This window comes from Blastomyces gilchristii (genome assembly GCF_000003855.2).
Source record: "Blastomyces gilchristii SLH14081 genomic scaffold supercont1.12, whole genome shotgun sequence".
Classification (NCBI taxonomy): Eukaryota; Fungi; Ascomycota; class Eurotiomycetes; order Onygenales; family Ajellomycetaceae; genus Blastomyces; species Blastomyces gilchristii.
In genome coordinates this window covers 1,283,011-1,307,624 of record NW_003101671.1, presented here as the reverse complement: position 1 = coordinate 1,307,624, position 24,614 = coordinate 1,283,011, and the positions used below count along the sequence as shown (strand labels likewise).

At 44.8% G+C, this 24,614-nt stretch overlaps 6 protein-coding genes across 6 annotated transcripts; 2 read left to right on the top strand and 4 right to left on the bottom strand.

The window, feature by feature from the left end:
- Positions 1 to 3,006: 3,006 nt before the first annotated feature.
- Positions 3,007 to 3,461, bottom strand: BDBG_05902 (uncharacterized protein; the record flags this gene model as incomplete). The annotated part of the gene is made up of 2 exons (XM_002623682.1): positions 3,007 to 3,294; positions 3,366 to 3,461. The coding sequence occupies 2 exons, from the start codon at positions 3,459 to 3,461 to the stop codon at positions 3,007 to 3,009; spliced, it is 384 nt and encodes a 127-aa protein (XP_002623728.1).
- Positions 3,462 to 5,775: 2,314 nt separating this feature from the next.
- On the bottom strand, positions 5,776 to 8,341 carry BDBG_05901 (mitochondrial 2-oxodicarboxylate carrier protein). Its single transcript, XM_002623681.2, has 5 exons — positions 8,016 to 8,341; positions 7,940 to 7,950; positions 7,837 to 7,866; positions 7,680 to 7,763; positions 5,776 to 7,610 (listed from the first exon to the last, which is right to left on the bottom strand). Exons 1-5 carry the CDS (start codon positions 8,085 to 8,087, stop codon positions 6,899 to 6,901), a joined length of 909 nt encoding a protein of 302 aa, XP_002623727.1. The 5' UTR covers positions 8,088 to 8,341; the 3' UTR covers positions 5,776 to 6,898.
- Positions 8,342 to 8,823: 482 nt separating this feature from the next.
- Positions 8,824 to 14,014, top strand: BDBG_05900 (DNA replication ATP-dependent helicase Dna2; the record flags this gene model as incomplete). Its single annotated transcript, XM_031722354.1, has 5 exons — positions 8,824 to 10,350; positions 10,411 to 10,506; positions 10,561 to 11,055; positions 11,117 to 11,378; positions 11,433 to 14,014. 5 exons carry the CDS (start codon positions 8,824 to 8,826, stop codon positions 14,012 to 14,014), a joined length of 4,962 nt encoding a protein of 1,653 aa, XP_031579225.1.
- On the bottom strand, positions 10,625 to 16,115 carry BDBG_05899 (uncharacterized protein). The gene is made up of 7 exons (XM_002623679.2): positions 15,903 to 16,115; positions 15,665 to 15,809; positions 15,505 to 15,567; positions 15,334 to 15,435; positions 15,126 to 15,272; positions 14,718 to 15,051; positions 10,625 to 14,547 (listed from the first exon to the last, which is right to left on the bottom strand). The coding sequence occupies exons 1-7, from the start codon at positions 16,044 to 16,046 to the stop codon at positions 14,322 to 14,324; spliced, it is 1,161 nt and encodes a 386-aa protein (XP_002623725.1). The 5' UTR covers positions 16,047 to 16,115; the 3' UTR covers positions 10,625 to 14,321.
- A 104-nt stretch (positions 16,116 to 16,219) lies between these two features.
- Positions 16,220 to 19,351, top strand: BDBG_05898 (WD repeat-containing protein). Its single transcript, XM_002623678.2, has 4 exons — positions 16,220 to 16,538; positions 16,606 to 17,070; positions 17,149 to 17,461; positions 17,580 to 19,351. Exons 2-4 carry the CDS (start codon positions 16,955 to 16,957, stop codon positions 18,288 to 18,290), a joined length of 1,140 nt encoding a protein of 379 aa, XP_002623724.1. The 5' UTR covers positions 16,220 to 16,538; positions 16,606 to 16,954; the 3' UTR covers positions 18,291 to 19,351.
- Positions 18,514 to 22,761, bottom strand: BDBG_05897 (C6 transcription factor Prf). Its single transcript, XM_002623677.2, has 6 exons — positions 21,931 to 22,761; positions 21,531 to 21,837; positions 20,943 to 21,462; positions 20,380 to 20,871; positions 20,078 to 20,326; positions 18,514 to 19,966 (listed from the first exon to the last, which is right to left on the bottom strand). Exons 1-6 carry the CDS (start codon positions 22,277 to 22,279, stop codon positions 19,247 to 19,249), a joined length of 2,637 nt encoding a protein of 878 aa, XP_002623723.2. The 5' UTR covers positions 22,280 to 22,761; the 3' UTR covers positions 18,514 to 19,246.
- Positions 22,762 to 24,614: the final 1,853 nt, after the last annotated feature.

The window sequence follows — 24,614 nt, the reverse complement described above, 5'->3', positions numbered from 1 at the left end:
TCTCATTTAGTCTCATTCTTAATATAAAGTTACTATTTTTAGACATTTTAAGGTTTTTTTTAGACTATTTTTAATTTTTTAAAAAGTAACACTTTTTGATAACACTTAAATAAGATTTAGAGTCATTTAAAGCAATAAAAATAATTTAAATTAAGAAGTGAAAATCATGATCTCATTTAAAAAATGTGATAAGAGTAGACAGTAAGTTTCACTGAAACAGTATAAAACTACTATCTAATGTTAAAACTGTGTAATGAAATCAGTTGAATTGATAATAAAATCATTAAAAAATCTGGTCCTGGTCTCAGACACAGTCACACGGTCAGTCTAGAGATATCTACAGATTTTCAATTAATTCATCAAGAATCTGCTTAGCTGTGACATCACAATTATTCATTTGAATTGTGAAGAATTGAATTCAAATGCAGTCACAGTATATATACTCAGTGAAGAAATAAAATGAAAGATAACTCTCTCTTATACTTCATAGTAAAATAAAGAATCTGAATAATTGATCAGACTGATTATTGAGAAGTTCTGATCACTATTAATAGACTCTTCTGCTTCTGAAAAGATGTGAAGAGAGGCAGTTATTACAGTCACAGAGCTGCTTAATCTTATATCAACCTCAATCATATTGTATAAGAGCTCTGAAAATACAAAGCTGATTACACTGTATGAGACCTGGCTTGAAGCTCTATCTTCTGCACATGGCATTCACTGATGGGGTTGCAAAGCATTCTTGAAGATAGTCTTCAAGCTCATCAATAAGATGATCTCCCACTCCAAGGAATTGATTTTTGTGGGATATGATGGTTTTACTAATTATAGATTGGTTGACCCCTCCAATGAGTGTCTATACATATCAAAAGACGTCATCTTCCAGGAGGACCTCCATCTTGCCGATCCATCGATACCGACTACACACAACCTGAAGGTCCTACTCAATGTGGCCTGTAAAGCGGCTGCGGTGATTCCTTCGGCGACACCAGGCCTACCCGCTGCAGCAATTCCTGCAGTGATTCCTTCAGAGATTCCTTCAGTGACTCCCGACTCATCAACTGATGATCTGTTCATTGATGAGGAAATCCAACCTGAGTGTCCATTATTTCTCGTACCCACTAATAATTGGTGGATTGATTATGAAATTTCCGCGAGAATATCTACTTTTTTGGTGCAGAATACACTGAATTCCCCGGAACTCACAGTTGAATCTGATGACCCTCCGACATCTACAAGGGATATCACTATAGTGGGGGAATCTACAATGGGGGAATATACAGTGGGGGAATCTTCAGTGGGGGACAGTCATGAAGACCTATCTTCTGATCCCGAGATTGCTGCACTTCCGATCCCGAAGAACCTCACGCGCGCCAGAGCTTCCATGGAATGGAAATATTATTACAAGGCCTGCGTTAAAGAGGTCAACTGTTTGAAACAGAAGGGGGTCAATTACTCAAGGACCTTTGCACCTGTTGTCTCTGCATCCACCTCCCGAGCTCTCATGGCGATCTCGGCATCCCGGGGCTGGTACATCCTGCAGATTGATATGGTGACCGCATTCAAATGTACACTCCGATATCTACAGGGTTCAATCAATGAGGGTATAACCTATCACAGGGATGCCGATATTGAACCTGTGGCATACGCAGACGCCGATTGGGCCGGTAGGGATCCAGGATCCCGTTCAACCACCGGTTATATCATCTATATGGCAGGTGGCCCCGTTGCATGGCGGAGCTGCCGTCAAACTGGGGTCTCCAAATCATCAACAGAGGCCGAATATATTGCATCCTCCAAGGCCGCATATGAGCTTGTCTGTCTCCGCGAGCTTCTAGAAGACGCTGGATTCATTCCATCCCGTCTCAATAATCTGGATGCCGATGATCACCCCATCCCCACCACAGCCAATGGTCTCGCTTATACAATCCATGCCGATAATAAGTCCGCCATAGAGCTATCCTCTTCCGAATCAATTCCGCGCCGCTCGAAGCATATAGAGGTCCGTTTCCACATCCTTCGGGATCTCGTCCGCAAGAACAAGATATCTATCCAATACATTCCATCTGCCGAGAACGCGGCGGATGGGCTTACTAAACCACTTGGAACGATGAAATATACGCGTTGGAAGGAGAATATTAAGATAAAAGAGATTGAAGGCGAATTTTGTATGTAGCATCGTGTATAGTTACTCTGGTGAGTGGGTGTGTCAGGTTACGTGATCTGGCTTACTAATCCTTCCACCATATAACTTCCCACAAGCTAGCAACCTTTCAATCAAGCAAGCTTTACAACCTTCCACAGTTATGTGTATGAGACTTGGCATTGATGTTTTGGAACATCAAAAATAGACAGGGTTTTCACAGAGATTATGCTTCAAATATCTCCACAATCAGTGGTTGGGAATCTTCCAAAATCAAGAGGATTGGTGCATAGAGCTAGGTCTCCTCACCTTACAATTTGTATGGCAATTTGACCCAGGGTTGTGGCGTGGTAGGGGTACACAGAGGCTTCCAACCACGTTTGGTTGCATAACTCCACCACCACACAGGGTATGAGGTTGGTATTGGGGTCAAAATGCTCGTAGGATCGAGGGCTATTCGGTGGATCTATCGCCGGTTTCTTATTCGAAGAATTGAGCGAGTTCGTGGTGGAGCGCTGTATGTTTTGTCACTGGAGCTCTATCCAGAGGTCTCTATACCTGAGGGGTCTCTATACTTGAGGGGACTCTATACTTGAGAGTACTCTATACCTGGTGAGACTCTATACCTGAAGAGGCTCTATACACCTGAGGAGATTCTACTCATTTATTACTATAGACTGTCATATCAACTGTAACTTTATTTTTCTCAATAGACTGTCATATCAACTCTATCTATCTTCATTTTTCTCACAATGCTCTCAAGAAAGTAGAAAAGAAAAAAGAACAGAAACAAAAGAAAAACAAAGTAAGAGAAAAAATCTCACAACAATAGCAACAACTTGAATAATAGATCAACATCACTCTCAGATACAATGACCAAGACCTCCTGGGTTAGAAGTGAAATGGCAAAATGTACATCCAAGGAACTTGCATTCACTATCTTTGTAGCAAGTGTGCTTTTTGCATTCTGAGGGTGGGAGTTTTAATGGACCCCTGCGAATGAAGGACTTGCCCAGCGGGTCCCACCGCTTCTGCCCTGGGTTGTGCAGCTCATCATGATCAGGGTTGTTAGGATTACTGGGTTTACCCGCAGGATCCGAGAGACCCGGGGGTTGAGACTCAGGATCGGTATCGTTGCTGGCCTTCTTACTCTATTATATCAGATCATGGTTTTCGGAAGTTTTAAGACTTTCTAGATAGTAAAGAAGTGGTATCAACTCACCTTCACACTTCTATTCATCATCACTGCAGCACCGCTTGCAACAGCTGCAAGATGAAAGCTCAGCATCAAGTTAAACAAAAAGTATACGATTCTCATATTGAAGATCTTATTCTCAAATCTTTTTCAATTCTTAATTCTGATCTTGGTGCATTGCAGAGGTTAACAACTGTGTGATTAATGTGCTCATTTGACAGATGTAAAGAGAGATCTATCTAATGATATATATATGTATATGTATATAACTATAATGATTGCTGGTAGCTGATAGTTTATTTATAGTTTTTATTACTTACTTCAATCAAAGTTTTTGCTGTTATTTGCTTCTCTCATTCTTTTTCTAGTCATATGATTAAAGATTTTTATTAATATAATATTTGAATCTTTTTCTCTCTTTTATATTTTCAGTCTCTTATCTATGTTCTTATGTATACTGTTTATTTCATGATGTATTAATCTTCTTTTTTCTGTGATATTTTATTCTGCTTTGTCTAACTGTGATTCATGGCTCTTTGTAACAGTAGGCACTGGGATGTTTGTTAATTAGATGCGACTGTTTAGTCTCTCGCAAGTAATAAATTTAATCGGGTCGGGCCGCCGGAGCGGGTAAGGTACCACAATATAAGAATAGGAGCACGCGGCTAGCCTGCCAGCGTCTTATACTCTTTTTGATCTAACTAAGATCTTGAACCCGGCAGCTTCTATATACACAGTAACATCCTCTAATTGTTGTGCCCGTGCCTCACTCACTGCTTGTTTCTTCTGACAGGCTGAGGAACAGCGACGGGTGAGACACTGACACAATTATTATCTTTGATATTTTGAGTCTCAATATTCTTTGAGAGCTTTCATTTTCAGAGATTAAATCTTCTGTTCTCTAATTTTAAGAAAATACTATCTTGTATTAATGAGATTTTAAAGGAAATTTCTATTTCTACTATGTAGTTAATAATATTCAATAATTATTTTTATACCCAGATGAGAAAAATAGTATAAAAATATTTAAATAAAAATTAAATAAAATAAAAATAGAAGGCTTAGAAGTGTTGCCACTAAAGTCGCTCCAATATCACGTGATTCACAATGCGATCGATCGGTCAGTCCATGAAGTAGCTTCTCCAAGATTAAATAAACTTAACCATCCGGTCCATTCCACATATGACCCGGCCGACGTGTTTTCGTATATTTTTAAAAGAACTGCACTGCCAACACGTTTGAATAGGCTCAATTATTATCTTTTTATTGTTAATAGCTGCTCTAAGAACACCTGTTGCTTCTATGAGATGTAGGTGGATCATGTGCGGGGGAGGTGAAAGCCCCGTGGCGACAAGGTCATCTGAGCCAGGGCTCTGTGCGGAGTACGAGTACTCCGTAGATTGTATTCAATTAATCTAAGTTAGTTAACTAACTCCACGCCGCTTATCTCAGCATGCTCAGCCTCTCCGCTGGATATTTTCAAATTAGCGCGACCAACTAAACTCCTTTCGAACTTTCGTCAAGTTCACGTGCTCGCAACCACATACTGCGTATTCACTTGTAGGGAGAGTTTTCCCGGTGATGTCTCATTTAGGTTTAGTGTCTGCCCGGGGGATTCGGCTCAGATGTTTAGCAGGACTTGGCAGAAGGTGTCAATAATTCGGATCGGGTTAGCTCGGAGTGGAGTGGCTAAGTTTACCGAGATAAGGCTGAGCCACACTGGCGTGGATATTACATACAAAATTTGGATTTCATCACTCTCTATTCTACAATATTCTGCTATTATAGCCTAAAAACACAGAAATCTCATAAGTCCAGGCTCTGACACTAGCTCTGACTCTAGCTCCCAGTCTTAGTTGATTATCTTTCAAAGAATTGATTGAATTCTTATTTATATAGAGAATAGGTGTCGGGAAATAAGAGGTCATACACTGATGAACGCCACCAACATCGTATTACTACTATTTTTCTGATCATCAGCTTACTACAAAACTCGTCTAATACTTGCTAATGCTAGCTCTCTTGGCTCGCACATTTGTTTTACTATAAATAGCTCTATCTTTTGTATGGAATTAGATATAATAATAATAGATAGTGTACGGATAATATAAGAAGCAGATCTTGATACACATAAGATTCATATGTTTCCGACATATTCATCCGAGATACCCATTCCGACAGTTATAATCCCGGAATCCCGACAATAGGCCTTAGGCATTTAGTAGAGTGAATTGCTCGACTGTGGTTGAAGGGTGAAGCTGATTTGATTGTGTATGAAAAAGATTGACTATATTATGCCTTAAACTTTTGTTGATCTTTAAATATGAATTCTAGTCATTTGCTAGTCATTCTGTCAAGTTCTTATCATTGTTCACTCTTGTAGAAGACTCATGAAACTAATCTCTAGGTTTTAATGAAAGCATGTAGTTGATGGCGCAGAACACAGTCAAGAGCTCATAATCTGATGAAGGTGGAAGGTTGATTGATTGTATAGCCACATTTCATGTTCTCGGAGTTAAATATGTACACTCAGTTAAGCATGTAGATAGAGATTGATCTATGTTATTGAATGAGATTGATCTATGTTATTGAATAAGAATTCATATAAAATCTATAAATCAGTAATACTGAAGAGTCTACAAATAATATCTCTGTAAAGTGAAGTAGAAGATGTTTTCCGGCATTTGAGCTTGTAGAAGAATCAACATTGTTACTATTAATAGTTAATTAACATAATCAATCACTCAACACTTATTTACAATGCCTGCTCAAATCTTCATTCTTCATTCATCTTTAAACACTCACAACATGTTTTCCCCTGCTTTTGCAACAGGATTTGTATCGGTATCTCTCGGAGAAGTTGATGCACGCGCAGATAAATCAGAATGCCTCGAAGTAGAAGTAAGACGGCAAACGAAATAGCACTCTATATCTATGAAGGCAACAAGATGAAGGGATTTGGCTGAGAACGAATTTCTCGTATGTATGAAGAATCTGGTGCTGGTGACACGCCGTAGAACACTCCAAAACGACCGCACTGGGGTGTTTTTTCAAGCCCAAAAACAAAATTGAGGAATATAATGGTGATTGGGCCGTATGGGGATGAAAAGCTAACCCAGTTGACAAGATGACAACGTGCAAGAAGAGGAAGAGGAAGACGGGGAAGATGAGAAAGAGATATAGGAGAAATGAAAAGTCTATATGACGGATGATTGAAGCAGTACCAATATCACTATGTGGGAACTGAATGGTATATGGAAAGGTATCGGGGTGGTTGTTTGTTTGTTGTGGTCGTTTCTCGGGAAGTCGGGTCTGATTGAGGGTGGAGCCAAGGAGACAACTGGTAATGGAGGTGAAATCGACATGGAAGTCTAAACTGCATTCGTATGTCCCTCGTAGGTGACCTCGCTCCGCGCCTCCTGTTCTATATCTGTGGCAAAGAAAAGTATTCTTAAAACATGAACACGCTGGAACGGCTTCTATTACGGTAAAATTCCAAAAACGCCCGCGGAAATCGGTGGTCACGGTACAAGAGAAATGGGAAACTTTTGCGATATATTTTACTCCCCTCTAAGCTGCCGGAAGAAATCAGTGACAGTGGTGAATACCACCAGTAGAATTCCTCCGCCGGGACCCAGTCTGAGCACCTTGGGCGTGAATCCTTTATAAAGGGCGCCGAAGCCCTCTTCCTTCATAATGGTGCCTAGAGCTGGCCATGCCCAGTTGTACTTCGGAACAGATCCCGCGACCTTCGGGCTATTTTGGATGCGGGACTTGACAACATCCATGGGAGTATTCAAAAGAGTTCCAGCAGTTCCACCAATCGAACCTGCAATCAAGTCATTTCGCATCTGCTGAGTCTTGTTTCCTGGTTCTGGCTGTGGTAACTGGGCGCGGATCTGGAAAATACAACCAAAGTATCCAGCGTTCCAAAGAATATGGCGCCAAAGCGTGGATTCAAGGCCATTGTATAGCGCGAGAGGACCTTCATACTTCACAATCTTTCTCACTACGTCGAGCATTCCGCTGTATTTACCAGCGGAGGCTTTATCTTGCAGACGAATCTTGACAAGCTCGAAGGGAACGACGACGAAGGATTCCGTGGCACCAGCGGTGGCGCCAGTGAGGACTGCGAGAGGCTGGTTGGTCTTTTCCATGCCGAAAAGGTTTCGATAAAAGGAGCCCCAACTGTCGTTGGCGGCGAATTTGGTTGCTCGCTTAGGGGCTTCCATAAGAATAGGGGCCGTGATGCCGCGATATAGGCGGGAGAAACTGTATAGAGTCATAGTTTATCAGTTTGTGTAAAACATTTTACACAGGGTAGACAGAGATCAACCCTACCCTTCATTTTTAATAATTTTGCGGAAGCAGTCCACCATTCCCTTGTATGCTTCTTCGCCAGCGCCTGCGCCTTGTTGGAGTTGACTACAGAATTATTATTTCAACATCAGTTTTGAGAGAGCCACGAGCGAGAAGGTCTCAACAGGCCAATGCTTACACTCTTGTTTTCACAACATCCAAAGGATACCTAATGCGATTCTCTTGTTAGCATACGCTATTTTGTAGCTGGTGGTACCGTCATCCGACCAGGGACTACGCACATTACAAGAATCTAGAATGAGCAGTGTAGCCGTTAGTCAATTGGCCTTATAAATTTCAGGAATGGGGGAAACTGACTTCAGATATACCAGCCACTGCTCCCGCAGCGAACTGGTATACGAACGGCAGAGGCTGCTGCTCTTGTGACATTTTGACGTCGCGGTTTTAAACGGGAGCATATACTAGTGTGCGAAAAATTTTGCGCAACCAACCAAAACGGGGCTGGGCAAAATAAAACTTGAAAGCACAGCTGGCGAAGAGGAGAAGGGATAGATAGGGAACGCTGACGTCTGCGAGAGAAGGGAACAAAGGAGAATGGTAACTGTGGAGGAGGAGGGGAGCAAAAGGTTGCCAAAACGGCGCGTTCCAACGCTTTTGCCGAGATTTCGGTGAAGCGGGCAAAGAATCTCCATTCGGGTCCGCCTAAGCGCGCAGATTTTTCTGCGCGGCTATTTCTAGCGCGGATTGCGGCAGAGTGGCCCGAAATTCTAATTGGTCATTACATAATGCAGACGCGCCTGCACGCTCTTAACTATTTACGCGTCTGGTATGTGACGGCGGCATCAATTTCCTTCCGCTGCCCCTCAACGACCGATCGTTTCTTAACAAATCAACAGCCTCACTGCCCCTCAGTTATACTGCGCAGCACCTTTTCAACTACTTGTTTATACAACGTTCCAACCGCGAGTAACTTTGAATGGCGTCTATCTCCCGTTAGATAGCCTGTCTTCCCTTCAAGGGAGACAACGCGCCCAACAAACCCCGTTTCGAGAACCGAGCAAATGCCTCTATAATGCCTAGCGATGCTTTCGTGATATCATCAAAATCAAGAATAAAGTTAAATACGTTTCGTTATGCCCCAGCTGTACCACAGTATTCTCACAACATGCCAACGGTCGACCAAAATTGCGACGATTCCGGTTCGATGGATAAGGAAAATGCGGAGATGAAAGCTCGTATGGGAGAAGGCGACATACCAGTGCCTACTCCACAGTCGAGTGGAACGAAATGCCGAGAGGTTCAGCCGGAGAAGAAATCGCCTCAAACACCGGCACATAGAATTCCCCTAGCTGATCTGATTAGCAATACAGAGGACGCTTTCAGCAGAGCCCCGGGAAGGGTTATCAGTCCCGAAGACCATGTGTTTTGGAAGCATGAGCCGTGCAACACAGATCCTAGAGACGCCTCAGGCTCACCCATTACAAGAGGCCAAAAGCGCTATCGAAGCGCATCACCGACCAGCTCCCCTCTAGGAGCAGATTCGAAACACATTATGTCGAGCCCCCAGCCCTTACCGAAGTTCGTGAGAACGCCCCAGCACGATATTGCCGCGGACCTCTGGAGTAAATACATCGGGAAAAGCACAGGAAACCCCGGTGGTGATGCTCCAAAACCTCAGTTCGCTCATCTCGTCTCATCCTCACCACGAACCCCCACGGCCGCTCGAGCGGGTAGAGATTTGTCGACGCTTCGCAGATCAAACAGTTGTAATGTCTACTGGCCGACATCTAATACTAAAAGAAGAAGAGTTGACAATGAACAGCAGGCTGTAAAGAGAGTTCGGGACATTTTTGCTGGATCGCGAAGCTCGCTTCTTGGTGATGGCACCTCAAAGTCCTCTAAAATCAGCCTCTTGGTGGGGAAAATACAAGAAACCCTCTTGAAATCGCCGAGGGGAGAAATATCAGGCCCGTCTAGCTCCACTCCTTTGCCGGAACGGCCTGATAATATAGCGGAATTCTCTGGCTCACCGCCAAAACCTAGGAACGAGAATGAAAACAATCCAATTGATACCCCTTCTAAGTGCTCAAGAAGAGTGATGGCCAATGATGCCGTTTACAATGACACTATGTACACCATACAAGACTTGAATGCAACGTTGTCCGAGTTTGACGATGATGGACTAGATGATGATTTCCTTGAATTTGCTGGAAAGGCTGACAATCAACATAAACCCATATATTCCGAAGTTGGTCCGCTTCCTGACGCTGTACAGGAGGAAAGGCTTACGGGAGTTTTATATACGGCGCACGCCAAACCTGATCGTCCTAGGACCGGTTCCATCAACAAGAACGATAAACAACCCACGCTGCCAACTTCACACGCCCATACAAATTCCGAAGAGGTTGATGAATTTAATGACAGCGATGACGAATTTCCTGAAGCAATGGAAGAAGTTCTAGCCCGTTATGACTTGAAAGAACAGACGAACGCAGGCAAAAAACCAAACGCTATTTTAGCAGAACCGCCCGCCCCTTCCTTCGGAATAGCAGCCGTAAGGAAGACTGAACCAAAGACCCCTTCTTTGGACGGAGCGATATCTTCCTCCGGTGATGAATTCGATGAGGACATCGATTTGGAGTCCATTGAAGCAGCAATGCAAAAGGTTGCTGGTATCAACGGTTCGAGTCATGTTGGTCATCCTGTGTTCTCGATTAGCATCTCTTAAATTCCTATACTAAGTGATTTAAAGAACCGTAAATCAAGACAGACTATTGAACGGCATCTTATTATAGACTCGGCAGAAAATACGTATCTAAATTCCAAAGGCCAATCAAAGCCTCAAAAAGTATGACTATGATGTCTCGTATATTACATTTGAGATGTGCTAACATCACTATAGGTACTATTTGTGCAAGAGGAGAAAACGAATAACAATCGAACTATCACTTTACGGGAGTCATGGTATGATACGCCATGCTCAAAGGGATCTTATATCCACCTCATCGGAAGCTTCGATCATATGGGACGATGCGTGGTGGACAATTCTGACAATATGATAATCCTTCACCCAGACCATCTAATCTCTGCAACGGTGGTGGCGGACTCGTTTACCTGCCCCCGCCGTGCTGTTCTCCAAGACCGCGTTAAGGCTACTAGCGAAGCCAACAAACCTCAAGTGTATGGTCATATCCTTCACGAAATATTCCAAGCAGCCGCGAGCGCAAATCGCTGGGATCAAAGCTGGCTGCGTGAAATTATTTCGCGCACATTAGAGCACTATGTGGAGAGTTTGTATGAGATCCAAGTCGAAGTTTCTGAAGCTACTGAGTATTTAATGAGCAAAATACCTGCTCTAAGCTCGTGGGCGGACATCTTCATGCGATCACGCCCTACGGTATGAATGAGGCCCTTTACTTCTAGCTTTGACATTTATATATATGCTGATAAGCATGCAGATCGAGTCAATTACGGAAGACAGGAGTGGCACTACTTCGTGTCTAAGCATCAACAAGCTTCTTGAAGTTGAGGAGCATATCTGGTCTCCTATGTACGGATTGAAAGGCAATGTCGATGCGACTGTGCAAGTGGCCGTCCAGGAAGGGACAGAGAAAAAGACGCTAACTGTCCCATTCGAGTTGAAAACGGGACGGAACAATTCCAATGAGGCTCACAGGGCGCAAACGGCATTGTACACCTTGCTTGTTTCCGATCGATATGGTATGTTCTTTCCACGCAAGTGGGGATACTCATTCGCTAACTAGTCGTATTCAGATATCGATGTGACCTTTGGAATACTCTTCTATCTCGAAGCAACCAAAACTTTCCGAGTTCGAGCTATCCGAAGCGAAATCCGCCAAATGATACAGCAGCGTAACCGTCTCGCTGAGTTCATATGTAAAAAATCAGACTTACCTCCAATGCTTAAAAAGGCACGGATATGCAACCAGTGCTACGCCAAAGATGCATGTTTCATCTACCACAAAGTCATGGATGACGGAGATGATGAGAGCAGCGGAATGGGAACTAGTTTCATTGAGATTGTCGGACATCTTACACCCTCCCACCAAAACTTCTTCAAGAAATGGGACGCTCTTTTGACTATGGAAGAGCGAGATATCCTTAAATTCCGACGGGAATTGTGGACCATGTTGAGTAACGAACGCGAGGGTGTTGGCCGCTGCTTCGGTAACGTTATGGTCGAACCGGGGTCCGCTTATGAAGAGACCGGTGTACCGAAAATTAATCGATTTAGGTATACATTTTTCAAACACCAACCACCTTCAAACTTCTCCTTTGGGGACTCACAGCTTAGTGTTGGAGAACCCATCGTTGTCTCTGACGAAAAGGGTCATTTCGCACTCGCCAACGGCTATGTCACCCATATTAGTCGTACGCGAATCTCGGTCGCAGTTGACCGGCGGCTCCATAATGCCCGAACGAGATGTTCGAACTTTGATGCAGATCGACATCAATCCTTTACAGGTGTTATGGAAATTGTTGAAACTGGCGGATCTGAATCTACCGTTTTTCCTGAAAAGGCCGAAGACACGACTCTTTACCGCCTAGACAAGGACGAATTCAGCAATGGCATGGCGACTGTCCGAAACAATCTTGTTTGTATGATGGATAGAAACACCTTCCAAGCTAGGCGGCTCAGGGATTTGATTATTGATGGCCACATTCCTTTATTCAAGCCGCCCTCTTCATCAGCCATACCATGCCTCCCTGAGACAGAGCTAAATATCGACCAAGAGCAAGCTATCAAGAAAGTGATGAGTGCAAATGATTACGCTCTGATCTTGGGGATGCCAGGAACTGGAAAAACAACCACCATAGCCCATATTATACGGGCTCTTATCTCTCAAGGGAAAAGCGTCCTTCTAACATCTTACACTCATACCGCTGTCGACAATATTTTGCTCAAAGTGAAGGACGACAATATTCGAACGCTAAGGCTGGGTGCCACAACCAAAATCCATCCAGATGTCCAAAAGTTTGCTGATTTGGCAGCAACTCCCAAAAAGACCATAGAGGAGTTACGGGATATTTATGAAAATTCACGGATCGTGGCAACCACATGCTTGGGCATTAACCACCCTATTTTTAATAGCCGCACCTTCGACTACTGTATTGTTGATGAGGCGTCCCAAATAACTCTCCCGGTCTGTCTAGGTCCCATTCGTATGGCGAAAACGTTCATCCTCGTTGGAGACCACTATCAGCTACCTCCACTCGTTCAAGATAAGGAAGCCCGGGAAAGTGGATTGGATGTAAGCTTATTTAAGCTTCTCTGCGATTTGCAACCGGCCTCAGTTGTCAACTTAGAGCACCAATATCGAATGTGTGAAGATATAATGCTCCTTTCAAACACCCTCATCTACTCGGGACATCTCAAGTGCGGAACCCCAGAAGTTGCTCAAAGTTACCTCAAAATCCCGAATCTCGGTAGGCTGAAACAACACCATGTCGACTCATTATCGTTACCCCCCAACGTCAGAAATTCCTGCCTGGGCTCCCGATATGGCCGCTGCTGGATCCGCGATCTGCTCGACCCTGTCGCTAGGACCCGACTTGTCAACACTGACCCCTTAGAGCCACAGGCGACTGAGTCATCCAAGGGTTCCCGAATCATAAATCCCATCGAAGCTACGATTTGCGCGCAACTCGTTGAATCGTTCATTTCTGTAGGTATCCCAGCCGGGGATATCGGCGTCGTAACCCTCTACCGAAGCCAGTTATCCCTCCTAAAACAAAACCTCCGCCACCACCCGGACCTAGAGATGCACACAGCAGACCGCTTCCAGGGCCGTGATAAAGAAATCATCATCATGAGTTGCGTCCGCAGCAACTCAGAGCGGAATGTTGGTGAACTACTCCGGGATTGGAGACGCGTGAACGTCGCGTTTACTCGGGCGAGAACCAAACTGCTTATAGTTGGGAGCAAGAATACGCTTCGTGATGGCAATGAACTACTAGGAAATTTTGTCCAGCTTATGGATGCGAAAGCATGGACATATGATTTGCCGCGTACCGCTGTTGAGCAACATGTTTTTGAAAATGCGGAGAATGGGCTAACACAGTTGAGCCCGCGGAAGGGCATGGAAGTGATGCGATCGAATTCACTGAGTCCTAAGAAGAGGAGCCCGACAAAGAAGATCCCAAAAAAGAGAGTCACATTTCATGATCAGAGTCCTTTGAAGGATAAACAACGGATCGCTTTGAGCCCAGTCAAGAATAGACAGCCATCCGCTGGCCAGAGGAGGCCGGAGAAAATAGGAGGGAAACTCCTAGACGGTGCAAGGATTGTAGCGACGAGACCGGTATTGATGGATGTGCTGAATGATTTGATGTAGTGTTTGCTTCCGGTTTATTTACATTTTTGGGTTGTGATCAGTTTCTTTTTTGGTATTATCACCCTAAATTTTGGGATAAGTATTATCGGTACTTTGGATGATGAGTTCAGCTCGGAGTTAATTCTTCGCTGTTATTGCTTTCCATGCCACTCTGCCAAGGCACTTTTACATAGAGGAACTTCCATTTCCACTCTATAAATCATTACAATGTATCATTCATGCCATATAGTAGACCACACTACAATTTTGACGGATGTCTTTTTCTTCACCATTTTGACTATCAAGTCTGATCTCAACTTTAGCTCAATCAGCTATGCGACGAGCCTCCCGCATATTCCCAGCAAATAAACTGGTGCTGGGGCCGCTCTCTGGCCGTGGAAGTCTCTGATGGTTGGTTTTTAGTAGGCACTTTGTTCAACGGCTGGAACAATATCGTGTATCCGTCTTTGCTTTCGACCGCTTCCCTGCCTAGTGCGAAAGACGTAAGAGCAAACCAGCCATCAGGTTTCGAAGGACCAGGCGCGAATTGCCGCCTATTGATCGCCATTGATTGTTAGTAAGTTTCTTAAGAAAGATGTTTTCGTGATAAAATGAAAATGTTCAGTAACCCGTTTCGGAGGCGAAGGCGGTCTGCCAGGACTTCAGACCTGCAACGTGATCGACTACAAAATGAACAGGTGGCAGAATGATGAAATAAACCCACAAAGTGACTGCAAATAGCTGCGTTATCCACGCAGAAGGAAGCAATCCTTTCCAGAAGATCTTAACCAGCTCGACAGGCTGGCACTCATCTTGGTTAGGAGGTGCGTAGCGGCTCAAATATGGGTCAATGGTATCGTTGACATGCACGCGTGGAGAATCGAGGACAACCAGGCCGAGCCATTCCTGAACCTCGTCGCAAGTCTCGTGAAGGAATTCCTTTCCAGTGTCTGTTTCGAGACCTGGTAAATGTAGCGGTGGAACCATGATTGTCCCAAGAACATTCACGTCCGGTGCACATTGTATAATCTGGGGATAGTGCTTTTTAATCGGAGCGTCTGCAAGAGGATTGTCAGGATAAAGTTAACAAGGTAAAAAGGTAAAAAGTAAGGAAGGGGAGGGAATGTTTTACCTTCTTCTGAGTAAGTTGGAGATGGGGTTAAGTCGCAGAACAACCAAGTTACAGATGTCGTTAATACGTTCTTGAAAGCCCATACGATCCGCTCGAAGCCCTTTTTCCCGTGGAGCATTGATGGGAGTCGAAGATTGATTGCCACGGCTAGATGTGTAAAAGCATTAGCCGATAGTTTCCGGTTGAATAAAAGAAATAAATAAATTACCGTATCTTTCCTTTACGTGTTTTCTCCCACCACTCCGGATTGGTTTTCCATCAAGTCCGGCTCGCTCAAATGAGTTCTTATCCAACTCTAATCGAAGAACTCCTGGAGAAATATGTTAGTATGGCTAGTGCATTGTGACTACATAGCTATAAGAGAGGGACAATGACGTACCATCTTTGAGGGTATAAACATTATCCACGCCGCTCCTACCTTCTGAAATCAAGAGGATATCACCTATACACTGGCATTAGATAACAAAGCTCTGGTCTGCAGGTTGATATTAAATTCAAATAAAGTCTACATGATGAAAAGGACGTGAATTATCGAATACCAATTTTAATATAAGCGTTGAAAAAGTCATGCTCCAACAAAGCCGACAATGGCATAATCACTTTGGCATATTGACGGGTTTGTATTCGGTTAGATATGGAATCCCAAACCGAGTCGTAAATTTCTTTTGGTAAGATGAGCGCTGTCTTTAACGTTATTTTAGAATTAGCATCCCCATAAATTCTTTCCTGCACGTATTGAGAGACAAGTCAATGAACGAGTTAAGCAAGCCTACTTACAGAATGCACAAACGAGTGCTTCGAGATGGTGGAGAAAGGTGATTTTTTAATTGGCGGTTGCTGGGGATCGACGAAGGGAGGTAGCTTCCCAATTGTAGTGTAACATTTCTCCTTTTGTAAATCAGGGTCGTCTATTTCATACATCCTGTTGCCTTTGTATTTTCGTCAACTGTCAGGGCTTTGAAATGTGTTATTGCGAGCTTAGGATTGGTTTCAGAAGATGAGGTCAAAATTAGCTTGGCGAAGAATAAGCTTAAATTTAAAACTCCACAATGCCGCTCGCTCTCATTCCATAGTTACACCAGCACCTCCACTTCTTAATTTTCATTTTCTTCTTCTATACGGAGTACTCCGTACACATAAATCGAAGATATAGTATAATCCTTTCCAATACAAATCCGGGCCAGTTTTACATATTCAGCTTAAGTTGTTTCAAGCGTACTCTCCACCATTCGGCTGGTTTCAAAGCTGACCCCCGATTTCAAAACCTTTCTACTTCATTCTTTGATATGCATTATGCATTCAGTCTTTACCAGGTCTAGATAAATTAAAATGGTGCCTGCTTTGCAAACCGCTATTGGTCAAACATCAAGACATCAATTGTGCATATGATGCAATAGGTTCTACCAGAGGAATGTGAGTCGCTCTGCTTCGCTAAAAAGACTCCAAAGAACGATGAAGCATTAAACGTGTCACCTACCAGGGTACGGACATATCTGACCAGCTGATGGAGTTGGATAATACTTCATCATTTCCTTCGTTTGTGCTCGTTAACTCCATCCCGAATTTGGACCAGCCCAACAAGCGATAAGCGCAAGCGCCAGGGCCAAGCCAGCCGGATTCGGGCAGACTCTAGCGACAATACCCGCAGAAACTCGCAACTACTTCGCGACCTTGAACGATGCAGAATCACTAAACCCTGATGCCAAACGAGATAACGCCCTGCGGCATTTTTTGTAACCATGAGCATTTCATAAGGAAACTTGCGAAACTAACGCAATTTTTGTCCACTTTATTGTCTCAAAGGGCATGGGCTTCGGCCACCTACCATCATGCCTCCAGCGCCATCTCGACGGATGGTCCCAAAGGACCGCTTTGGCCAATGGTTTGGCAGTTTGAAAGTTCAGAGCTATTATGATCCCGCGGCACGGGGTCCAGGCTCTCATACGTATGGATCATTAATACTTCCCTTTCTTTTGGTGTCTGCTCTTTACAATTGATAAGCTGACTTTACGCCTGCATTTAGCATTCGCACCCTTGCATGGAATCCGACAGGCAGCTTGATCGCAACCGGCTCCGTGGATCGCACCCTCCGCATCTGGAACCCCGAGCGCACACATGTAAAATACTCGACGGAATTACGTGGACATTCCTCTGGTATAGAAAAAGTTGCCTTTAACCCCGTCAAAGAATCGGAATTGGCAAGCTGCTCGAGTGATGGGACGGTCCGATTCTGGGATGTGCGGTCCAAAACGTGTATCAGCCGCGTTGATGTAGGAGGCGAGGCATTTACGATGACATGGGCTGCTGATGGGAGCGTAATACTCGTCGGTAGGAAGGTTCGTTCCGAAGGTCACCATCTTGACGTCCTTCCCTCACTTACTCAGCATCAATGGGGACGTAAAGGGAGCGGTTGATCACGTCCAATTAGCTTATATGTCTTTATTTTACTTGAAGGATGACACCCTAATACCCATTTCAGTCGAATCTCCATCTACTCCCACCCTCCAAATACCTGCTGGAACCACCGCCCCGGCGAACACCTTCAAAGCCCTCGGCCCACACCCACAAGCTATCCAAACCAACGCCACCACATTTTCACACTCTTTTAATACTTCCGATCTAGACCTCTTTCTCACAACTGGCGACGGCACCGTAAAAGTCGTCTCATATCCGTCGTTCAACCCACTCCACACAATCCATGCCCACACCTCGGCATGCCTTTCAATTGCGCTCAGTCCGACGTCCCGCTACCTAGCCGTTGGCGGAAGCGATGCTCTAATATCCCTCTGGGACACTACAGATTGGATCTGCAAACGCACCGTATCAAGTGCCAACGGCGGCGCCGTGCGGGGCGTCAGCTGGAGTTGGGACGGTCGGTTTATCGTGGGGGCTTGCGACGAACCCGGTTGTGGCGGTTCCGGGCTTGAGATTTTCCACGCTGAAACAGGAGAAAGCGTATGTACCATTCCTACAGGAGGAATGAGCTCCGCAGCCAACGGGATGGCTGGAATCGGAAGCGGCCCTGGAACTTCTGTGGGCGTGCCGGCTGTCGCTTGGCACCCATCTCGATACTGGCTTGCTTATTCTGTCACTGCTGATGGGATGGGGAGCAGTAGTGGTGGTGGACTAAGGATTGTTGGGGCTGGGAGTAGCGGACCCTTTTGACGTTCCTGGTGTCGACAGATAGGAGACTTAGAGCAGCATGTTAGTGGGGCGGTCAGTCCCTCAACATGTACTCTAGTAGAACAGGAAGGAAAGAAACAGTAAAGGCATCGGACCAGATAAGTTGCAACTTGCGTTTGAAACGTCCTCCCCAATCCAAATGGACGAATCTAAATAGATTTCAGTTGAAAGACCTTGTGGCCTTTGCATCTTTGCATGGCTTTGGAGAGAATTTACATTTGAAACTTCCTGTTCTGAATTCTGAGCGTTAAAAGGTTATTATGACTTCACATCGTAAAGTAATGCCTGAGTAGACAAGCCATCCCCCCCGAAAAATATCAAAGAGTCATAGCTAAATAAAATTATGAGAAAACAATAGTCACGGAATGCGTTTTACGATCCTACTTTCCCATATGAACAATTGGAGGATCCAACCTGCCGTCAGTTTACAAAACCAGCAAACACGGGAACAGACGAGCTTAGGAGTTGATAGAGATGACCAATTTCTCCGGAACCGACATCGTAATTCGTCACTTATTTCATTAAGGCCACTATAGAAGTAATAAACAAAGCCCAGCCAAAGAGAAGGCAAAAAAAAAAAAAAGAAAAAAAAGGAAAAAAAAACGAGAATGCCGTAAATTCCTACACCTTTCCGTCTCAAAGAGTCCTCCCAAATCTCCAAGATGAAAATATGATTCCAAGCTCATACTTCTTTTCCAATTCTTGTCCTGGCATCCATATAAATTGATATAACAAGTGAAAGTTTGGTGTGATAAAAAGCGAGTAGACCATTGAAAGTCAAATGGGTCGAAATTATAGGGTTAGTATTATACAACAGTTGTCAGCAGAAAGGGGCAGTGTCTGTTCTTCTTTCAAAAATAAAAAAAATAAAGAAGAGGATTTGGAAGTAAATGGAAGCGAAAAAAACACAAAATGGTCAAGATGCTCCAGTGAATTGGCTACTGAAAATTCTCCCATGCGAGTGTATCTACGCCGCCTGGCCAGGTGATATTGTCGAGGTTTGGTATTTGGTCAACGAGCCCTGCTGAAGTAGTTGTTGAGGATGGTTCCCTTGGTTGGGTACGAGGAGGGTTCCACCCAACGGGAAATGCGAATAGGTTTCCAAATCCAGGGGTGGTTTGTGGTGGATTACCAGGCGTAAAGTAGTTTGCGTAAGTAGTTTGAGTGTTGTTGTCAAGGTTGGGTTCAAATTGGGAAGTAGGGAGGTCGGTGACATATATATTGGGATTTGATCCCTGGGCTTGTTGACGGTGGTGTTGTTGAACGGGGGGGGATGGTTGATCTATTGTACGGGGTGAAATTGAACTGCTCGATGATGGATTTGTGCCTGGGGTCGGATGATCAGAGGACAGGTACTGGCGATCACTTGTGGTGCTTGCCTCCGACAAGTCCATTTCCATAACCATCGATTTTATGAAGTTTGTATCCGTGGGAAGCGTAAACTGTCCGATGTCCGCTACGTGGGCGTGGTTATCATTCCCGCTAGTTGACGCCGATCCAACTGAGGGTTTGGACCGATTCGGCAGTGAGGACAAAGCTGGAGGGATCGTAGTCTGTTCATATGACGACGACCCAGGAATGCTGTCCGGCGGCTGGTGGGTATTGTCCTGAAAGAATGATTTCAAGGACGGGCAATAGTCGTTCGTCTGTGAAGAGTTCTGAAGTGGTGAATGGTTAGGTACTAAGTGCGCAATTACATCTTTTGCCGGGCGGATGAAGGGGGGGATTTCGGATCGCCAGAATAGTTCGCTAGCACAGACCGGACTTACCTCGCCATACCGTGTACCGAAAGAAAACTTTGATGTGTCAACTTTACTGCCAAGACCGGTCCCTTCAAGGTCTGCATCGAGCTGCATAAGAAATGATTCTGTGAGAGGGTTTTTATGCTTGAGGACATTCATAGCAGCCAGTAAGAATTGAAGAGATGAATGAACTGATCCATCGTCTGGTCGACACTTCAGATACTGCAAGAATACTCGGCACGAGACATATACACAGAACGCAACGAAAGGATTCATCTAAAACGGGTTAACACAGACATGTGAAAAAAAATGCCAGCCGAGGAACTCACTAGGGTCAAATCAGTATGGCTGGCCATTTTCATGATACTTGTTATCTGATCCGCAGCAACTATGCTTCGCCGCTTACCCTCTGCTGCGATTTGGCTAGGCATGTCATTTTTCTCCGCTTTGAATATAGCCGCTTGATGCAGGCAGATGGTTGAAGAATGGATGCAAAGATTGAGGAAAAGGACGCTCGAATCATTGATACCTTCTGGTAATCGTAGATGGCTAGGTAACGCAAGAGATGTGTTGAGGATGATGTTATCCAAGGCGCGATGCCTTTTCCAAAATCCGCCATTCAAATCGCGAGCATTATCATCTAGTGCTACCCGGTGTAGATGATGGAGATTGCGGCCAAAAATGCAAGCGATTAATACGAGACCCGCAAGAGCTGACAGCGTTGAAATATTTTCGCCAGCCATAACACTCGACAAGGTGTAAGTTCGTTGCATTGTAGAGTTGACAAATGCTTCATCAGACGCAGGAAGATTGGTTAAAATCTAGCGTGCTCACTGGTTAGAAAGGCGTTTCTTTCGCAGAGGCCAAGACGGGGCAGGTAGGTATCCCTTACATCTCGCTCGTCCACCATCATGGGCCATCCCGTGCCCACGCTGGCATACCTATCTTGGCAAAAGGCTACCCAAAAGGTCCTTCTCCGTTCTTCCTGCTCAGTCCAGTCTCGAGAAGGCGCAATGCACATCTTTACCGCAGGACCACTACCATCTAGACGATGTAATCCTAGCATCAGAGCCAATCTCATCGCAAGGCCTGTGCTCATCCATGCGCGAGGAAAGAACATCATCCTGAACTCATAAGAAGACATTAAAATCCAAGTTTGGGCGTGAGTAACGGTGGCCATGGACTCGCCAAGGCCTCTCATCTGGTCCAACTCTGCATATTTTCGTGCACGTTGATAGAAATGCGGATGCAATGTTCGATACTTATTCGTAACAGAACTAGCCAAAGCCCACATTATATATCGTAAACATACAGGGGGCCGCATGTTAGGCGCAAGATTCATTGCAGCATAGTATCGCGGTTGGTGTAAGATTGGCATTGATGGGTGAATTTTCTGGAAATATATCTCATTTCTAGACACCATCCGTTAGGTCATATCTTATGTCGTATGTTACGCTGAGAAGCTAAGAATTACACGTACAGCTCATCAATAACATCCTGTGCCGGAAGGGGTTCTTCCAAACCCAGACCAATCATCTCCCATGAAAAGTCACCCCCAGAAGTGATGTTACTGTCCGGGAGGTTGATCTGAGTGGAATTTAGGTCACCAAGCAGGTCAAGGGAAACTGGATGCGCATTCCCTGTTGTGTTCGGGCATGCGAACGTATAAGGCGCGTCATTAGGAAAACCGGTAGATGTAGGAGGTTGAGGTGTGCTGTCTGTGGGTGCGGGCGACTTCCGCAAGACATCCCCGGAGTCTTGAGATTTGAGTAAAGTCTCGACTTGGGCTAGAAGTAGGAAGGAAACAATCCATCAGCAATGCTCTACAGTTATCTGGATACAAATCCAGTGGACGCATGAGCTCCGTAATATGGTTATACCTAATCTTGCTTCTAACTGCTTCACATATCCCCTCTTTGGACCGCTCTTTTTTCTCACTTCATCGTAGGAACAATCATGCCCCAAGCGGGAACATGTACCACAGCTCGGTTTGTTTCCATCACATCGCAGCTTTCTTTTCCGACATATAACACAGGCTATCCGTTTGGGGCGAGGTACATAAGAAGTTTGGTTTGTGCCATTGGTTCGTGGCTCCGGGTTGCTATCGTTTCCCATCTGTGATCCCGATTGATGAATCGCGCTATCTCGGCCAGAGGACAGGGTCTGCGATGGTTGTCCTAATCGAGCATCGAGCACTTCAGTGGAATGTGGATTGGCGCCCTCCATCATGCCACGATGTTGAGTCCAGCGTTGGCACCAACTTGTGCGCGGGGGGAAAAGTAATCAGCGAGCAGATGAAGCTGAGATGCCTGAGCAGGCAAGATTTGAGTGCGAGAAAGGTTGCTTATCCAAGCTCTCATCGCACTTATAAGGATGGTATGTTTCGCAGGACCTGGCTTCCAACTTCCAACAGATTCGTCAAGAACAGTGCTGCCTTGCCCGCCCCAAGATCTTCTTCAAGCGCATATTTTAGCATATTTTAGTGGCAGCCCTCGTATCGGCAACAACATCCCCGACACTACCAAGACCCCAAGCGCGCTAAATTTGCCTCCATAAATCTCAAAGAACGTCATCGTACAAACACAGGTAATTCTGCGGCACGAGGACGGCTATCCCTTACATATTTTGCGGATGAAAAGTCTTCATGATCCCATCTATGTCAATAGCATGTCATGTCTACAGAGTACTCGAGGCCAAAACGGACGATGTTGTTTACACCAACCAATTAGAGTTTGCTGACTAATCATATACACTCACCACTGCACTGCGTAGTGTTTTTTCTGGAATAAAGCAATGCGATTAAATATTATGTCTTCGTGTCGACGAGGTTTTGCCTCCTGAATGATGGAAGACTATTGGCGTCTGGATCATTTGAATTGAATTCCTCCGTACACGGCGTATAAATACCTGCTTGTTCTATTGACTGATCAACAAATATGTTCATGTGCTGAGCTCCCTCACCATCAACCCAGAGCTGTAGTGACCAAACAATCCCCAGATGCACAGGAATATATAGGCTCATTCATCCATGGTATTGATTAACAAAGTGACGTGCTCCGTACAGCTTGAGAAACCTCCTCAGAGCCCCGATTAACAGATTGGGGGACGGGAGTTCAAGAAATTGTCGAGACAAACTAAATAAAAATCTCCAGCTCAACGGGGTAAAAAACCGCTTGCAAAGTCTCTACTCGTGAATCACACTTTCGAGTTGTTGAGTTCACGTTTTGGGGTTGCACTCATACGTCACCACGATCCCTGGCAGGTTAAATGGAAAATCCTTCACCAACTAACCCCACACACTCCAATTCATGCCTGCTACTCGAAGACTAGTTTACACCATCGGTGTCCTAACCAGGCGTGTTTGGACAGAGGTTGTGAAGAGGGGACCTACTTTACAGCAGATCGGCTGTCTCAGACGACGTTAACTATCCAGCAGCCACATATGGTAACAGGCGGTTATTTATATGCCATCAGCTCCCGATCTTATGAAAGCGTCACTGAAAATCGACTCGGCGTCAAGACTGCTGGTTGAAGCTAGCTGAAACTTGTCGGGTTTAGGAGTAACGGTGACTTTTATGGCTCACCGAGTCTTGCTTGGGCCTGTCGGTAGTTATGTCAAATAGCGGCCACTGGGTCCAACACTTCGACCTAATAGCACTTGGGTTAGAAACTCAGTCAACACCAGAAGAGGGCGGCGGTAACTGTTGTTCTCTTATGGTCGATTGTGGTGAATCGTGATATTGCAACAGAATGCCGTGTGCTTAAACACGTTGAATATCGCTGCAAAGGCGACTGGTTCACAGTGATTGAAGCGGACCTAGCTGCTGTTGGAATACCGTCCGTATGTCGGGGCTGATTGGCCAGAGGGTGGAAATTACGAGTTGAGACGTTGGAAGTATCGCTCTTGATGGCTGATCGGAGGAGACCAACCAAAAAGCCCATGGGAAGACCGTAACGAGTCGATAAATTGTTCATTGGAAATGAGACGATGGGATTCGCTGCGTGGATAACATGGAACTATTCATCGAGACTTACCAGTTTTCTAGAATGTTCGAATGAAGACGAAGATTTTGTACAGGATATTTGGTCTGGGGGTTGCAGTCGAACATTCGGAACTATTTAACTGCAGCTTCTATCCCTTTGTGAACATGTACAGTACATGTCATAATTTCCTCCAAATGAACCAACACAGCCCTTTCATCAGGGTTCGGGAAGTCCCGAAAGAGACTGTCAAACCTAGATAATCTTCTTCAATGAATACATGTAGGTAAGTCTCAAGTTATCTGGCCCTGATTCAACCAGTCAAATGTTTGAAAAAACCAAGATCGAGTATAGGATGGAAGTTATTCATTCCCGTCTTAACGTCACAGAAACGTCGCAAGTCGTTGACATATTTTAAAATGATGCCTGAGCTGAAAACTAGTTAAATATTTTTAAGTGGCCGCCACCCCAATGGGCCTAATCAGCACCAAACAACACATAATCACCATCAGCCCAGCAGTTGAAAACCAGAACTATGGCACAAATTAAATGGAAAACAGAACATGAAAGCCGCCGGAATATA

Bases quoted from the DNA above. Each gene is read 5' to 3' on its own strand.
- BDBG_05897 (XM_002623677.2), bottom strand. From the start codon at position 22,279: ATGATGGAGGGCGCCAATCCACATTCCACTGAAGTGCTCGATGCTCGA. The intron at 21,838-21,930 runs GTATAACCATAT...TCCTACTTCTAG, and splicing joins GCAGTTAGAAGCAAGATTAG to CCCAAGTCGAGACTTTACTC. The intron at 20,872-20,942 runs GTAAGGGATACC...TGAGCACGCTAG, and splicing joins TGATGGTGGACGAGCGAGAT to ATTTTAACCAATCTTCCTGC.
- BDBG_05899 (XM_002623679.2), bottom strand. From the start codon at position 16,046: ATGTATGAAATAGACGACCCTGATTTACAAAAGGAGAAATGTTACACT. The intron at 15,273-15,333 runs GTAATTTATTTA...TTACACATCTAG, and splicing joins ACACGTAAAGGAAAGATACG to CCGTGGCAATCAATCTTCGA. The intron at 14,548-14,717 runs GTGGGTTTATTT...GGCGATCAATAG, and splicing joins CAGCTATTTGCAGTCACTTT to GCGGCAATTCGCGCCTGGTC.
- BDBG_05898 (XM_002623678.2), top strand. From the start codon at position 16,955: ATGCCTCCAGCGCCATCTCGACGGATGGTCCCAAAGGACCGCTTTGGC. The intron at 17,071-17,148 runs GTATGGATCATT...GCCTGCATTTAG, and splicing joins CGGGGTCCAGGCTCTCATAC to CATTCGCACCCTTGCATGGA. The intron at 17,462-17,579 runs GTTCGTTCCGAA...TTTTACTTGAAG, and splicing joins TAATACTCGTCGGTAGGAAG to GATGACACCCTAATACCCAT.
- BDBG_05901 (XM_002623681.2), bottom strand. From the start codon at position 8,087: ATGTCACAAGAGCAGCAGCCTCTGCCGTTCGTATACCAGTTCGCTGCG. The intron at 7,764-7,836 runs GTAAGCATTGGC...ATAATTCTGTAG, and splicing joins GATGTTGTGAAAACAAGAGT to TCAACTCCAACAAGGCGCAG. The intron at 7,611-7,679 runs GTAGGGTTGATC...GACTCTATACAG, and splicing joins AAAATTATTAAAAATGAAGG to TTTCTCCCGCCTATATCGCG.